This window comes from Ambystoma mexicanum, chromosome 8 (genome assembly GCF_040938575.1).
Source record: "Ambystoma mexicanum isolate Mex_15411 chromosome 8, UKY_AmexF1_1, whole genome shotgun sequence".
Taxonomy (NCBI): domain Eukaryota; kingdom Metazoa; phylum Chordata; class Amphibia; order Caudata; family Ambystomatidae; genus Ambystoma; species Ambystoma mexicanum.
The window spans coordinates 1,571,839,352-1,571,855,828 of record NC_090929.1 but is presented as its reverse complement, the minus strand read 5'-3'; the positions used below and the strand labels follow the sequence as shown (position 1 = coordinate 1,571,855,828).

The 16,477-nt window shown below is 43.1% G+C and overlaps 1 protein-coding gene across 2 annotated transcripts in view; it reads right to left on the bottom strand.

Moving 5' to 3' along the window:
* Window positions 1-2,034: 2,034 nt before the first annotated feature.
* Window positions 2,035-16,477, bottom strand: part of PDCD4 (programmed cell death 4) — a 525,005-nt gene continuing 510,562 nt past the window's right edge. For both annotated transcript variants that reach the window (XM_069611774.1, XM_069611775.1), the window contains exon 12: window positions 2,035-2,709. In XM_069611774.1, the coding sequence (XP_069467875.1) occupies window positions 2,649-2,709 (61 nt within the window). In that variant the 3' untranslated portion in view covers window positions 2,035-2,648. The remainder of the gene's footprint in view (window positions 2,710-16,477) is intronic.

The window sequence follows — 16,477 nt, the reverse complement described above, 5'->3', positions numbered from 1 at the left end:
ATGTTTTGTTTTTGGGAAATATTCAATAAAGTCATTACTTTTAACAGTATTGTTTTAGATTAGTATCTCATGAATTGAAACCAGTTTAGATGTGAAAGTAAGCGCATAGAATTTGGAGTAGAGTTTTTCTCTCCAATGAGATCATTTTCCTCTACAAAAGGATTTATATTCACAACCCTAATTTGTTGAGTACTCTGAAAACATTCCGTATTCATACAGTATTATGAAAAGATATGGTGATTTTGAATTACACATCTTTCCATCTACATTGTTTTTTAGCAGTATTCTTTTACTTTAAAGTAAATAATTAATACTTTTTTTTTAAAGAATTGTATTAATGATAATAACAAAGAAAATTTTGACAGTGTGCTATAAAAGAAAACCTGAAGTTAAAAGGAAAACACTTTAGTTGCAGGGAGGGTAAGGTGATAAATGAATGCTACAAAACACCTGAAATTCAGCTAAAGCAACTTCACGCCCCCTGTTGCACAGCCTATAACCACAATGATGCTGCCACAGAGGACATCACTGCTCCACTCACCAGCGAACAAAGTAGAACTCCTGCACACAGACACAGTTTTCTTCTGGTTTATGGATGGTCCTTCAATCACAGACCCTGTACTTGGATAGCCCGGAGTTGTCTCTATGCTTCTTGCCACGCTGCTGCACCCTGCTTCTGCCCCATATGTAGGACTCAGTCCTCTATTGTCATTTAACTCTCCTACCTGCTTTAATCTTGCCCTGGGTGGTGGGATACGACTCGTGGGGGCAGTGGGTCTCCTCAATCTCTCACTCCTTCATACTTATCTTTTAGCAAGTTCCTACAAATGAAAGCATCACAAGTAATGATCTATCGTAAGTGTAGCTGTTGACTATTTGTCACAGTGAAGTCAATGTCATGAACTATTCTAAAATGCTAAAATCACATATGTAGAATGTAACAGTGGTCTAACGATGAGCAAGTACCTAGAGTGATGCCATCAGTTCAATAATTTTTGGCGTCATATATGAGGTTATTAGTGATGCCATCAGTGAAGTCATATATGATTGTATTAGTGATATAACCACAATGATGACATCACTAAATACACCATCTATAGAATCACTGATTACATTACAACACTAACCGGCCATGGGTAGTGGCAACGACGTTTGGCCGTGCCCACTGTATATTTTAACACAAGAAGGGGCCGCTGTAAACTGTGATATCATTATTGTGTTCATAGGCAGCGTAGCAGGAGGTGCAAAGTTAAGGTGGCCTTTGCTGAATTTTCCTGGGTTTTGTTGCGTTAAGCTTTCAATTTAACGTCCTTGCAACTTGTTTCTTTCCGTGAATACACACACCAAACATAACTTATTACCAGTAATCATCGGTCTGTGGCTTGTATCTGCTTAGAATAACAGGTCTTCCATCTTTTTCAATTTCAAAAATGGACGTTGACAGGGATGTACCTGCAACCCTATTGCTACGTGTCAACCATTTTGTTATTCTACACTACAAAAATGTTACCAATGTTGTATTATGGTTTTGAAGTATGGGGCCATGCTCATGGTGACCACTTGAAAAAAATGGAAGCTAAAATGCTCTGCATGCTATTTTGAATGCCGCAGGCAGTCTCAGTTCAATTCCTTTAGGTCACTAAAGAGTGCAAGTATAGTACTAACAGACCGAGTAGTGAAAAGACCCTTTGTTTAAGATGGAACTTTATACTCTGTACAACAGATCATATTACTACATAATGGGGATTCCTCCTTGTCAACCATTACGTGTGTGGGTAGCAATGAACGAAAACACACACACACACACACAATCACTAGATCATTTTAGAAAAAAAGCAAACGTCTAAATTCTTCTTGGGACCCAGAGGATACATACCACGTAGGACAAAAACATTAATTACCACGCCATCCAAAATTGCAAACTCTGCACGCTTATCTGCAATGTTTACAGAAACAAACACCTACCAAAAACGAGCACAGTACCACACCTATTAACCCATATTCAGTTAAAATAAATACACAAAGCAAGGCATGTTGCATCAAACAGTTTCTTTGTATATATTCTACCAGAACTTGTTTACATTTTCAATGTTTTTTGTAGAAAAATAGATGTTCCAGCCACCATTTACTGAACACTCTAAACATTAAGATAAATTGATATGCTCTCTGGTTAGATCAATATATTTTATGATAAACCCATTTTTAAATCTGTTAAACAAAGACAATGTCTTCCAAAGCACAGTATTTCGACAGCAGCAGCAGTCAGAATGGGGGTGGGGGAAGGGGGTTACTGCAACGTTGCCCCTATATAAAGCTTTGTATAAACCAGTGATTTCACTACAAAAACACTGTCCTGTAAAGGTAGGAGTGGCAGTCAGACTTCAATAAAGAACATGGAGTCAGGTCAGAAACATATGGCACTTACATAGGAGTAGCTTATTTAAATACACCACTGACATGTGGTTACTCTTTCTGGCCCTAGTCACACACCAAATACAATTTTCCTTTTTTCCAATTGTCAATTTATAAAACTTTTCAGAAATGCTTTATACCCAAAAACAAGTGCTTTCATAAACATGAACTGTGCTAAGCAACTCTTACAATTCAGATATATAGAACATCTAAAGATGAAAGAGTAGATTTCATTTTCAGTAGCTCTCTGGTTTAAGGCGTCCCCCATCTCCTTCGCTTACGAAGCGCTTGCGTCCTCTACAATAAAAGAAAAGAAATTTAACTTTTTATATAATATTACTGGAAACTGGAAATCAAAAATGCTAATACCAATATCAGTGTCAGAAATAATTACTTCCCTGCAATTAAGAGTCCACAAGTCTAGGTAGATTTCAATCACATGCTTGAAAACTCATCAGGTTGAAATCAACATCACACCTAGGTCAGCAGTAAAACTGAATGAAATCTGTAAGCATTCAGGCTTTTGAATCAAAGCCTATTCACTTAATTTTGATCAATTTCACATGGAGGGGACAAGGGGAATATGCTTAGGCTCCAACATCTTCAGAATTACAGTATACTTATGAAACCTTGAAAGGGGAGTAGGTAGGTCGCATGACAATATGAAAGCTACTTCCACACGTCACACATTTGTCTCCAGCAATGGACCTTTCATAGAGTCACATAACTTAATAGAATAGCAAGGAATAGCAGAAGATAAATCTTAATAGTCTTACTGGAACTTGATGGGCAGGAGGGACGATCGTCCCAGACCCCCAAGCATTTTCGGGTGAGGCAGAGGCCTGGAAGTGTGCAGTTGGGACTCTGAGGTCATAGGGTGTATTGGCAGGGGCTATAGAGCAGGGAGGGTGGTACATGTTTTGGCTTCAGAGTACATTAGGGATCAAACACCATCTTAAATAGTAGCAGGCATATTGAAAGGCCTAGATCTGCACTGCAGCCAGCGCTGCACGCCTGAGCCCCACACATGGAAATAAGTGCATGCATGCAGGAATTGGTCGTAGTGTTGAAATTGATAGTGTTGGAAAGACTAACCCTTCTGCAGCTACTGGCGTACAAGGGGTACAAGGTAGACCAGGCAAAGCTGCAATATTGCCTCCAAGAAGGGCTCTATTTGGGCTAGCTGATATCTGTCCACAGGAAGAAAATTATACATGATCGCGCTGCCTCAGTGCGCAGCCCACCCCAGCCCAAAACTGTCAGATGCAGAAATGTTTAGGGTTGTGTAAAGACGGCAGAGTGTGGATTTTAGATTACGCCATGTACTCCAGTTCCCTGTTGCAGGGCCTCAAGGAGGCTCAGAAAAAAAGTCCATAAGCTTGCATAGATAGAGGACATGCTCAACAGCTTCAATGATCTGAAAGAGGTCCTCCTTTCTACAGTCCCAATGCTAGCTACCCCCGATTACAGCCAATTGTTTTACGTGTTCTCCCATTCCAATGGCCAGCTGATGACTGCGGTACTTACGCAAAAGAGCACGATGGGCCACAATCCATTGGCCTACTACAGCAGAGTGCTAGATTCCGTGATGCAGGGCTAGTTCTCATGCCAATAAGCGCTTGGTGCAGCTGCATTTGAGAAAAGCTTCACAATTGTCATGGGGCGTAACACTGTACATGGAGTACACAGTGTTCGCCATGTTGGAGCGCACCAAATCAACTCACACAGCGGGCATCCACATACAAAATCATTCTGTCCAGCCTGAACATTCTTATATGGTGAGGTGCAAAACTGTTCATCCCGCCGCCTTATTGACCGAACCATGCACAGACGAAGACCTTGTTTTACGTGACATTTGAGGGGAAGACGATATCCCAAAAGCGAGGGATAGCCCAATTGAGGGAGGGTTGGTTAGATAGGGGAGTTGGGGGGCAGTGTGGGCTTTTCATTGACGGGTCAGCAATTATCAACCAGGTAACAGGTTTGAGGAATACTGGTGCGGCGGTGGTCCACCTAGTAGATGTTGCCCCCAGGTAACCTAGGGTGACCAACCCCAAGTTCCTTCAAAGAATTCAACAAAGGTAGCAGGCTCCCCTCTCTCGGAAGAACCAGGCGTGATAATATTGTTTCCAGTGCCCAAACATCTGAAGTAATGCCATGCCACTAGTTCAGATGCTGAGAGATTATGCCTCCCACCGGGGTCTTGTGGGTCAAGGCCTCAAAGTGGCGGCTGCAGCAGCGGCTGCAGCAGCGGCTGAGGGTAAAGATACCGCGACTGGGGCTCATTTAACACCCCTTCCATCACGAGGGAACCTTCTTTGCCCACTTTGGCCAGCCTCTACCAACTGAGGAATAGAAGAGAACAGAACGACCCCGAGTGGAGGTTGTCGAACAGAGGCCCTAAGGGACTTATCCGCCGCCTTGGAGGTCTGCAGCTTCTCTAGACTCATCCACCTTGCTGCCAAACAACCTCAAGCCGTCGAAGGACACGTTGAGCAGTCTCGCCTGCACATCCGGTGCAAACCCAGAGTTTCTCAAGCACGCAAACCTGCGCAGTAAGGTGCTTGCATCCATGGATCTGCTGATTTTGTCAGCAGTATCCAATCCTGATTGGAGACATTCTCCCATCGCCTCCTTACCATCCAACTAAATTCAGGGAGCCGTCCCTTTCCTCGCCTTCCGGAATGCGATCAGCCGCCATGTCAACACAATCCCACATGGTGTAAGAAAATCTAGCTAATTTACATCGTTGTAGACTTCAAAGCCATGCTGCCTGATGAGAAGACCTTGCAGACCCATGCATCAACTTTCTTATCATCTCTATCCGGGGGGATAGAGGGATAAGCAGACTGTTTTGTTGAAGTAATTATAAGTCACTGACCGTAGTGACTAACGTACTCTTAGTCCCCTTTCCTCCATACTGCACAGGGGCACTGGTGAGTTCGGCCCGTTCCCATCGATGCGGGAAAAGGGGACTAAACGTGTGGCGCCGGAGGGCGGAGTCAGGGCAGCGCATGCTCCCAGCGCACCTCTAAATTTAATGGGGAAGAAGGTTTTTTTCTGGTAAAAAAGGTTTTGTCTCCCGTCCCTTTTGGAACTGACGCTCCTGTGCAGTGTGGAGGAAAGGGGACGGGACATAAGAGTAGCAGCCTGTACTACTAGACTCTCCGGGGTAGGATGTTTTGTGAGATAGTCTGGATCACTGCTCCAGGGTCTATACTTCCTTGAGAAGTTCCTGTTCACAGCAGGCCCAGATTCTGGAGCCTCCCAAATAGCCACAACCTTCCTCTGAATGGCTTTGTGGAAGGGCAAGATTGGGTCCTTCTGAGGTCCCCGAACTAGGATGTCCGTCATGTCATCCTGCTCATATGAGGGGGAAGCCCTACTCCACCCCATATACTTTGTGACTCTGTTCATCTAATTTCTGTGACCTGAGTCAGCATGCTCTGACGGGTCAGGCCTGCCAAACTCCAATTCTGGAGAAGGATCAAGTCCACTAGCAGACTGCAGGGAGTACAGAGGTCTTTCATCCTTAATTCTGGATCAATCGGGTAAATTCTTTTTGTGCCAAACTGCACCCCAAATGATGAAGTATACTCATCAGAGGCACTTTCCTCTTCATATATGGAGGACACCGACTTTTCTCGGTACAGGCTTAAAGAGTTTCTCCTGAACCGATATGTGCCTCGAAGAGATCAAAGATTCCGTCGACAAGGTTGAAGACGGCTTCGATAGAGGGGTCGATTTGTCAGGAATTGGCCTCGACTTCGGCGTCGATGTAGTCGCGTCAATGGCGTCGACACAATCATCCAAGGCCTGGACGATTCATACTTTTCCGACGGTATCGGGGATGGATACCTTTGACACCTTTTCGTCGGGTTTCGACGAACAGCCGTCTTACTCGGTTTTGCCGAAGTAGCCTTTTAGTTCCCTATATCGTCCCAAGGAGCGAATGGGGCATGGCTCTTGTGGGTCTCTTGAGTGGGTCAAGGCCGCAATCTCAAAGATCTGCATCATCTCCACTCTGAAAGCGTCGCATTTACTAGCCATTTACTGACCACCGCCAGCTTTTTCCGAAACAGCAAAGCTGGCGAGATACAAATATCAAATATTAGGAATACGTGGGAGGACACAATCCAGTCGAAGAGGTTTTAGGAGGGCTGACGGGTCCCCTGTACAGCATGCAGCACTGCTGCATAAATTGATTGATGCACTGTCCCAGGCCTCCTTAATGGCGGTGGTGAAATGCACCGCCCATACCAAACACCCAGGCTAGACGCGCAGCCCACTGGCTCCCTGTCAAAGACAGGATCAACTTTAAGATTCTCACTCTGACACACAAATGCATTAATCTCTCTTCTCCATCTTACCTGGCAGACGCCATTACCAGAGACCTTGCCACACGGCCAAAAAGAAGTCACCAGGCTAATCAACTCCGCCTCCCAAAATTCAAAAGAATGAAAGCAGGAGGCATTAGCTTCCCACACATTGCTCCCAAACTATGGAACGCACTACCCAAAACCCTTAAAACCACCCTGTTCAATTAGCCCTCACATCCCTTTTTCCCCTTCTACGTCCTACACTGTAACTAAGCTATGTTTATGATCACGCTGTTAATTGTACCCCTACAATCTGTTTAACTATAAATACGCTGTTGTGTATTTGTGTAACCAGCATGTTTCACCTCTGTAACAAGCGCCAAGGGCTGCTGCGCGCACTCCAAATGCTAATAAATAAAAATAAATAAAATAATGACACAGACGAGGTCTAGCTCTGTAATGCTGACAGACACGGCGGCCTAGCAAGCAGTGTATTTATTAGTACCAAGCATCCCAGAGTACCCACTGATCGCGCAGAGCAGAGAACAGCGGCCATAATCCTATAATTCCTTACTGATCGCACTATTGAGTTGCAGGGACGGGCTCCATAGGAGGAGAAAGATCTACAGATTTATTGTGGAGACAAGAATCATCGGGCAAAGCAGTTATGCCACACAAATTGGGCTGATCGCATTTGACCAGCTGCATCATCCATCCCATGTGTCAAAACAGCATATCGCTGCAGATATACAGGAGGACTGGTTTGTCCCCAAACTGCAGGAGGCAATACCTAAGACTTATTAACTGTACTACTTGCCAAACTTACAGCACTGGTTTTACCCTACGGACAATCAGAGGCACTGCCCCGCTCTACTGGTCCATGCCACAAGATACACATGGACTACGCGGACATGGGCGAAGGTTTAACGGGTCTCACTACCTGATAGTAGTTGTGTGTCCTTTTTCACGGTGGGTGGAGGCTGGTCCTTGCGCACACTGTTAGTCCAACTAATGGCTTAGTACAATCAGTACAAGACTCCACTTTTAGTATAAGGCTTACCACCTAAGTTCAGGGTAGCGTAGACAGAGCAGCCAGGCTTATTTGCTGAATTTTTTTTTTTTTTTATAACATGCCCAATGCCACACCCGAGTTTGGGTTTCTAAGCGCGGATCAGGGATTCTAACCTCCGTTGCTCTGCGTGGTCTTGCTTCCAAGACCAGCACGTTGCCCCTGTGCCATCCTGCGTTCTTAGGAGGGAGAGAGGGCTTTAGAATCAGTACAACAAAATTTTAATCCAAATGGTCCAAAGAAACACTCAAACACGATGTATTGTAAATATAAATTGTTTATTTAAATACCAGTAGGTCCAGATAAATCTTAGGGGAAAGAAGTACAATCACAGATCATATAAACACAGTACAGAAAAACACAACACAGTCCAAAGCATATAACCCAATTTGGAACACCTAACAGGAGTTCTAGGGAAGTCAAACCAATAGTTACTTTTTTAGATTACTTTCAGTAATATAAAAAGGTAGTAGACCCTAGCAGTTATACTGTGACGCTCAGCAAGAAATGACTTGGTAAACCAACTGGATAATATACTTTTAGTTAATAGTGGAACACTTATTCTAAGTACAGTAAAAACCTATAACTTCTTTTGTGATTACCCACCGTACTAGGCGAGTAGAACCTAAGGATGTAATATTCTATTACAGGTGCTTCTGAGATCAGTAAAACACAGAGTGAAATATGCAATAACTCTGGTAACTTATTTTAGGATGGCAAACAACTACCTCAAGGCAGGTAATACCTATATACAAAGGAGCTACCAGCAACTTAAAGGCAGTTATAAACCGCAGACTGTTTTGGTGTCTGTCTAAAACACAACAGCAGCTTAGAATGCCCATTCCTTAAAAAGGTCTAGCTTTTTGACTTTTCGGTCCCAATGGAGTCTACTAATTTGAAATCCTGCCCCTTCTGTATCAACAGGTTTGCCTTGGTCGACAGGCACAGGTGCACAATAGTGGTCTATGGGAATCACAGAGGTTTTTAAGCCCAAAACACTGAAGAGCAAGACAAACCACTGGGCTGCATATGGCATGCAAACATTAAAAAACAGGGCAAGTCCTCCACTGCAGCGGAGGGCTTCGAAACCGAAGAAGCCAGCATCTGCTTTGAAAGTGATGAAGTATACAGAGGAAACAACAATTTCTTTGCAGCCAGTTCCCAGATCCAGAGGGCGGACGTCAAGTCACGCTGTGGAGACCACACCTGGTACACATAAAATGGATTTCTACAATCTGACCTGGTGGACAGATCATAGGCGGAGAACAGGGATATTTAGAGGTTAGCCAAACCCAATCAAGAGAAGGGTGGCGAGAGGTCAAGGATTAGTCTCGGGAGACAGGGAGTGGGGACAGAGGTCCACAATGAGTCCCCATAATTCAATTTAGACAGTCAAGTACAAACATACTCTATTCTAGGCCCAAAAACACACCCTAAGAAATGAAATAAGCAGGTAGCAATATCACACAACACTCCATTATAAAACATATATAGTCACCATTAAGTTTGTAGGAATGCATAAGTCACCATTAAGTTTGTAGGAATGCATACAATAACTTAATCAACACAAGAGAGGGGGCAAGTACTGATGAAGTAGAATGAAACCAGTCCACAAGAATAATACCAAGTCCAATACCCATCACGTATGGGGCCTTGTGCCCAAACGTCACAAAGCTTCTTAGGAGAGGGGACATGTCTAGAGTTCTGTTGGCAAAACATGTTCCAGAAGATAACTTAAACAATGTTGCAGCACAATTATTTCCCCATCTTTAGGTACAGCTTTTTAGATAAACCTATCAAAAAGCGATTGAATGGAATAAACCACAGTTTATTCAAAGGTTTATTATAGGGCAGACAGGGGTGGCCGACTGCTTTGAGAGTACTTAATGGCAGGTGTTTTTCCAGTTGCAGTTGAGTAAAAACTTCCAGGAAGCTGAAACTTGGAAGGAAAGAGACTTAACACGAGCTGGCGGCCACTGACGTTACAGACGAAAATACGAGATGGTGACGCTTCTGGCAAGGTAGCCCACTGGAGAGATGGTCAGTCCACCGGGTTGACCAGAACACTTCCAATGGCTATTGACACCAGTTGGTCCGACCGGTCCAAGGGTTGAAGCACTGCAGAGGTCCTTCGTAGAGCAAATAGTCCGGTAGGGCTTCACTGGGCCAAACACAGGAAGAGATGCCAAGACTCTTCGGGAGTCTTCCACAGATCTTTAGTCGACTGCTCTTCTACACAGGATACTTGGCTCCAACGCCGATCTAAAGAAACATTTGCGGGAGTCCTCTTATCCTAAATCCTGGCTGAAAGCAAGTCCAACCCCACCAGTGGTAAGCATCTGCACCATTCAGCCAGCAGTGGTCAGGGACCATGGAAGGTTTCACTCATGGCGCACACCTAGACTTTCTGGCACTACGGATGTGCAGTGGGACTAATAAGTCCCACCCACTTCCTGGGTCCACACACAATGGCATGCAGTAGCCCGCGAAAGCAGTGCCTTTTCAGTTAAATGCATGACCATACAGGGGATTTCCTGACCCGAGAAGGCAGGAAGGCAGCCAAACAGCAATATGGCCAAAGGACAAGTGAATAATCTCTTGGCACAGCCATTTTAGGGCACAAACCATGTTAGTAGCCAGAGGCGGTAAGCACAAATGTGCACACTAAAACAAATACAAAAACCTCAAACGTAAAAGACTACAGTGACACAAAAGTAGCCCCACTGCACTACATTGTAAGATGCTGTGTGCACTGTTAAAAAGTTATACCCGTTTACCAAAAAGGTAAAACAGATTCCCAGTACTGATGGTCTGAAGGACTGGTCCACTTTCCCCATGATACATTGAGTAAAATGTGAGGGGGGTGAAGCTGAAGGCTTCACTTCCCTGTAACAAGTCAGGGCAGGTACAAGAACAAAGAAAAAAGTTTGGGGGGTCCATAGAATATGGAGGCAAAGTTGCCTTAAGAGAAATATTTTCTTAACACACAAAGGCTGGACCTTTAAAATATTTAGTATATGATAAATTACTATCAATTACCTCCAATGTACCTTCGAAGGTAGCTTACATTTGCTTGAAAACGGACATTTGTTTCTACTGTCGCTAGAGGGGGGAGGGGAGCAACTGGATTTGTTCAAGACTCAGAACTGCATATTCTGCATTTTACCTCCCAAATTGTGCTCCTAAACTGTGTTGCATCACCACTGGGGCCTCCTAGTGACACCCAAGTGATTCTACTTAATTTTAAACCCAGTACAAAAGGCTGTTACGGGTGAGATGTGTCCCGTGTAGGCTCTTTATGCGAGACCTTACTTCTATTAATGTACTACAAATAGGTTTACTCTTAAATGTAGGAGTTGCATTATGTAAACAGACCAAAATAGCACTATAAGTGGGGTGTATTTTATTGTGCGCTTGAATGGGACTAACTGAACCTTGATGGTGATACTAGCCCTATGCCCAAAAAGCAGAGCCCGACTGCTCTGCAATGTGGTTTCAGTGTTTTGGACCATCTTGGTGGACACCCTATGCACACTACTGGATTGGACTTCTGAACCCTACAGGGATTCTGAAAAACCATTTTATATATTGATTTATTGTTGTGGCTGAAGAAAAGTCAACCTTTCAAATAAAACTTTTTTTTTTACGTAAACAATGATCTCATCATTCAATTTGATATTTAAAAGTTATCATAAATTATGTCATAATATTACAACAGATTGCCAACATGTTCATAAATCCACCCAATTCTACTTGTTTCTAGAGGAATCGGAACACAAAAAACACATTTCTTCCCAGGATAAATGCGTACAATAAAAAGCTCAGTTACTTTTCTTATAAAAGAAAAAAATACATGCAGCAAGATCTTTAAAAACATAAGAAAATTAATCACTGCTAAGTTTAACGACCCATATAGCCCATTAAAAATGTTACTCCACATAACTCACCTTGGGTTAACATCTTAATGTCTGCAAGTATTTAAGAAAAATAATGTCCTCTCATCTAAAAGCTTAGGGCAGAATACTAGGATATGCTTTAGAGACTCTGCTTCCATCACGTTTTGGCAGAAACTACAATCGTTCTGTTGACCATTTTAACCATGTGCCTTCAACTTCTCTGGTCATCCATAGGTTAAATCCAAAACGTAGGAACCGATTACATTATTTTTGATCAGGAACTTTTGCAAATAAATCAGGATCTGATGCAGAGGTTTTAAAAGCGCCCTCTTTAATAGGTTATATTGATTATAATCTTCTCAAGTCTTTGTCCAATCGTAGTATCAATTTCTTTTTTGCTCGATCAAGTTTGAGCAATAAGGCATGTTCTTTGATACCTGCCTCTACCATCACCGACAGGCAGTATTCCTTCCAGGATATGAGATATTGATCATGTTCTTCCAGAATATGTGCAATGAGAGGGGAGAATGCTAGTCATTGTTTGCTGTTCAGAAGACATTTCCTATATAAAGATAGGATTATAGTAGCCTGGCGTACCCTAAGCGATAGTAAGCCTAGCTCAAAATAAATAATTTGGCTAGGGAGGCTCTTGGGGAGTGCAAGAACTCAATTCCAATAGACACCCTCCAATAATTCACATTTCGGTCTATGCTCTCATAGCTTAGTTTCAGATCCATAGATCACTGTAGGAATAGTTTTCTGTTTATAGAATGTTACAAATCAGTATACATGAACATTTGCCATATTTCCTATGAATCATCGCCACCTGTGCAGCCATAATCTCCATCTTATGCCATGTTCCCTCTTTATAAAGGGATTTCCTGCATACTCGCATTTACACTCAGACCCAAGTACTTTTACTCAAACGATTTCCAGCGGTTGGTTATATCTCGTCCATTTAAAGAGATTGTTCTTATAAACCCTTTTGACAAAATAAAAATGTTAGTTGTGTCCACATTGATGGTTCGTGTGTTTGCCCTTGCATACTTTTCCAGTGCCATCAATGTCCTCTGCAGCCCTATTGGGTTTTTAGCAAATAGCATCAAGTCATCAGCATATAATACCCAGGAGATAGGGACCATTCCCAATTTCAAAGGAAATTAGTTGGTGTTATGCAAATGTATTCCTAAGTCTCTTAAAGAAATTAAAGAAGATCAGTGCCAATATACAGCTTTGCTTAAGGCCTCGAAAAGTTGGTATTGGTTCAGTCAGTAGACTCTTTTGGTTTAATTTTACTTGGATAGAAGTCTCTGAATAAATCTGAAAAATTAGGCTTACAATAAAATTTGGGCATCCCGCCTTTTGCATCGTTTTCCAGAGTAGTTCTCTTGGGACGGAGCCAAATGCTTGCTTAAAATCCACAAACAAGGTACATTGGTTGGCCTGTCTGCTGCACCCGCTTCTTTATTGAGGTTAATGTCAGCAGATTCACTGTAGTACCCAAACCTGCTACAAACCCCGATTGGCATTAATAATGTTAATTTCTCCTTATCCAATCCAATATCTTTTAATAGCAGTCGGGCAAACAGGCTCCCCAGGGTATCCAAAAGAGCTATGGGTCGATAATTTGTTTGGTTTTCTTGGACTCCCTTTTAAAAAATAGGGCCAATTATCGATTGTTTCCAGGATCGAGGAATCTTCCCATTTCTACTATGTGGCGAAAAATCAAATATAGTATTGATGCCCATTCATCTGGGTAGGATTTCAGCATTAAGTGTGTTAGACCATCAGGGCGCGGCGCTCATTTAATCTTTATTAGGATATCCTCCTGACCGAATACCTAGCCAGACAGATCTTCACCTGACCCAGCAAACAGACCAGTGAAGTATTCCCTCTACACTCCTTCCTGAATCGGGTTAATCATTACAGTGAAAGTCTGATCGTTAGATCCTATTTTCAAAAAGGCCAATATTGATGCACAGAAGATGGTGCTTGCAGCATCCTCTCACCATCCTTCTGAACCATACTCTATTTATGCATTCTCAGCCAGTTTTTATATTAATTTTATTTTTTAGCAGAGTCCCTTTTCTCTTTTCTACACCAGGACTTCACCTTTAAGCTATATTTTATCAGGAGGTACAAGAGATGGAGAGGACGCTGACCGCTGCTCGTTTTTTCAGCAAAGAAATTTAGGACTATAATTATCCATCGCCCTCACTGTTAGGGAGAATTCTCTGTAAAGGCTAATTTCCCAAACCTAGTGAGTCCCCCAGCGGCTTTGCTGGATTTTTGGGGTTTATTTTTTTCTCCTGCTAAGAGTGAGACTCTTTTACTCCCACTCTTAGACATGATTTGAGGTGTTCTTTTGTCCTTCCATGTGTTTTATGGGCTATGGGGTCTTTTACTCCATAGGGTCTCATGTGTTTTTGATGTGGGTTACACAGCACCCTCCGTGCCGTAACCCAGGGGTGTCGTAGCGACTGCCAAACAGACTCCATACCCTGTGACTGACTACTGTCTCCCAGGGCATGTAAAGTTACCATTGGCTTTACTAGTCCCAAATTATGAAGAGAACCCAGTACAAACCATCATATTGTGGATGTACCGGTCGGGCAATTCGATTGCCCCGGGGTCTGTTGTTCGAGGGGGCACGTATCCGTCCCCCCTGATCGAGTTTTGGCTGGTGGCAGTGGATACTTTTTATATTCAACCGCAAATATATCTCTATGGGATTTTCCCATTGTTCGAGGCTACCAACTTTAATTATTTAATTCCTATAGCCTCGAACATACCGCCGGTTTATTTATTTAATATTAATTCACCGGTTGGTATTTTTTGCCAGAACTCTATTCTAAAATGGCGTTTGTGTTCCCTTCTGTGACTCCAACCCAAGCACTTTGTTCCACTTTTTGGCGGGCTTCTCCACAGAAGCCTCCAAAAGTGGTGCCACTCTGTCTGGGTAACACAAGGGATGTGGGAGGTGGTTTAGGCACCCTGGACTGAGTTGCCTTGGCAACTCAAGTCGCACTCTTGTGTGATTGGCCCAAGTGGTGAGCCGGCCGGCTCACCACTTAGCATGTTTGATTGACAGCTAGGCTGAATGAATGGGGGTTTGCTGCATAAAAGCAGGGCTTTGGGGACTGGAACTTCGGAAGTCGGCACAGGACCCAAGTATCCGAGGAGGGAGAAGCTGAGCCGACCTGCAACGATGACACCACCGGTCTCCAGTCCGGAGAGTCTTCTTCCTTTGACTGGTGGGGATAACCAGTTTTGTCTTCTTTTCACCTTCCTGGAGCATCTCGTGGCTGCCTTGCCCGTGCCAAGCACCGCGGCAACCGGAATACCACGGTTTACCACTACCGCAAATAGAAGGGTAGTACCTTTTAACCGAAGAACTCCGCAGCTGGTTTCTTCCCTGGCAGTGCAACGACCTTCATCTTTCCTCCACAGCGAGACCTCTTCCTCTGGACGAAACACCGACTTGCAACCACTGTCAGGAACAACTGCCCCCGCTGGAGCTTCCTTCCCACCTAAGGTACTGTGTCCTGCCTGGCTTCCCTTGCGACAGATAGTTCGGGGTGACAGTAAAGACTCGACTTTCTAACCTGAGCTGGCCTGGGACAACCTAGCTAACTTTTCCTGACTTTAATTTAATTCTTTGTGTGCAAACTATCTACAAGACTCTTTGGGCATAACCCCACTGTGTGAACCTGGACCCCTTCTGCTTGCTCTCTCCAAGAGTGGGCCTTGCAATTGACTTCCTTGCTCTCCAGTAGAACTCTGCCTATCCTGCCTTACTGTGGTTCTTTTAAAAAGTATTGAAATTTGCGTGCTTCCATAACTCTGCCTTTTTCCCTCCCTTTTTAATAACTTATTAGAGTGCCATCTTATGTTAAGCTCTCACCTCTGTCTGAAAATAAGTGGTGTTTTCTCATTAAGACTTGTCTAATAAGTAATTAGGGATATATATCGCACTCTGAAATTGAGACAACTGGAAACTAGGTTTATTCAGGACTTTGACACTAAGTATCCCAATGGGCATAATGTGGATGAGGAGTTACATACTTTTGTGGGAACGTAATTATTCTGTTTCTTTATGCGCCTACACACACCTCTCCTTTTCTCTTGCTCTGTGTTATGTGATCCTGGTCCCTTGCCGCTATATACTGCTTTTCCCATTTGTTTATTTGGATTTTGGCCCTGGCCTGGAATCGGTTGATTTATTTAATTTGCATTTTTTCAAGTTTTCCAACTTTTTTAATTGTTCAGTTGGTCTATGTTGGCTGTCTTGCCCTTTTCTGATGTTTAGGGGGTTTGAATCTTGGGAGTACACGATTGTATCTGTACTCTGTAATTCTGGGTGTTTTTGACATTGCTTTTTTCATTGTAAATTGCCTTTACTTTTCCCACAAGCTTCAATATTGCATTTTGCACCAGCACTTTATGATTACCAACTTTTCTGCCTATCTAATGCTGATAGAGTCATAAGTTTACAATCTAATGCACTTGCACTTTACATTGCAGCCTGCAACATGTTTTTATCTTAAAGGTCGCACATATTGACTGTCTCCAAACTGTCAACAGAGTGTTCATATTAGACAGCATTATCTTGTCCCAGCTGTGTTTTCTCTATGTATTATTATCATATTGCCTTGGTGAGCTAGACATGCACTTGCATTTTATATATATATATTTTTATATATATTTTTTTAGCTATTGCCTACATATTTTTTCATAAGCTTACATAGGAATGCATTTGCACTTTATGTCACAGCTGTGGA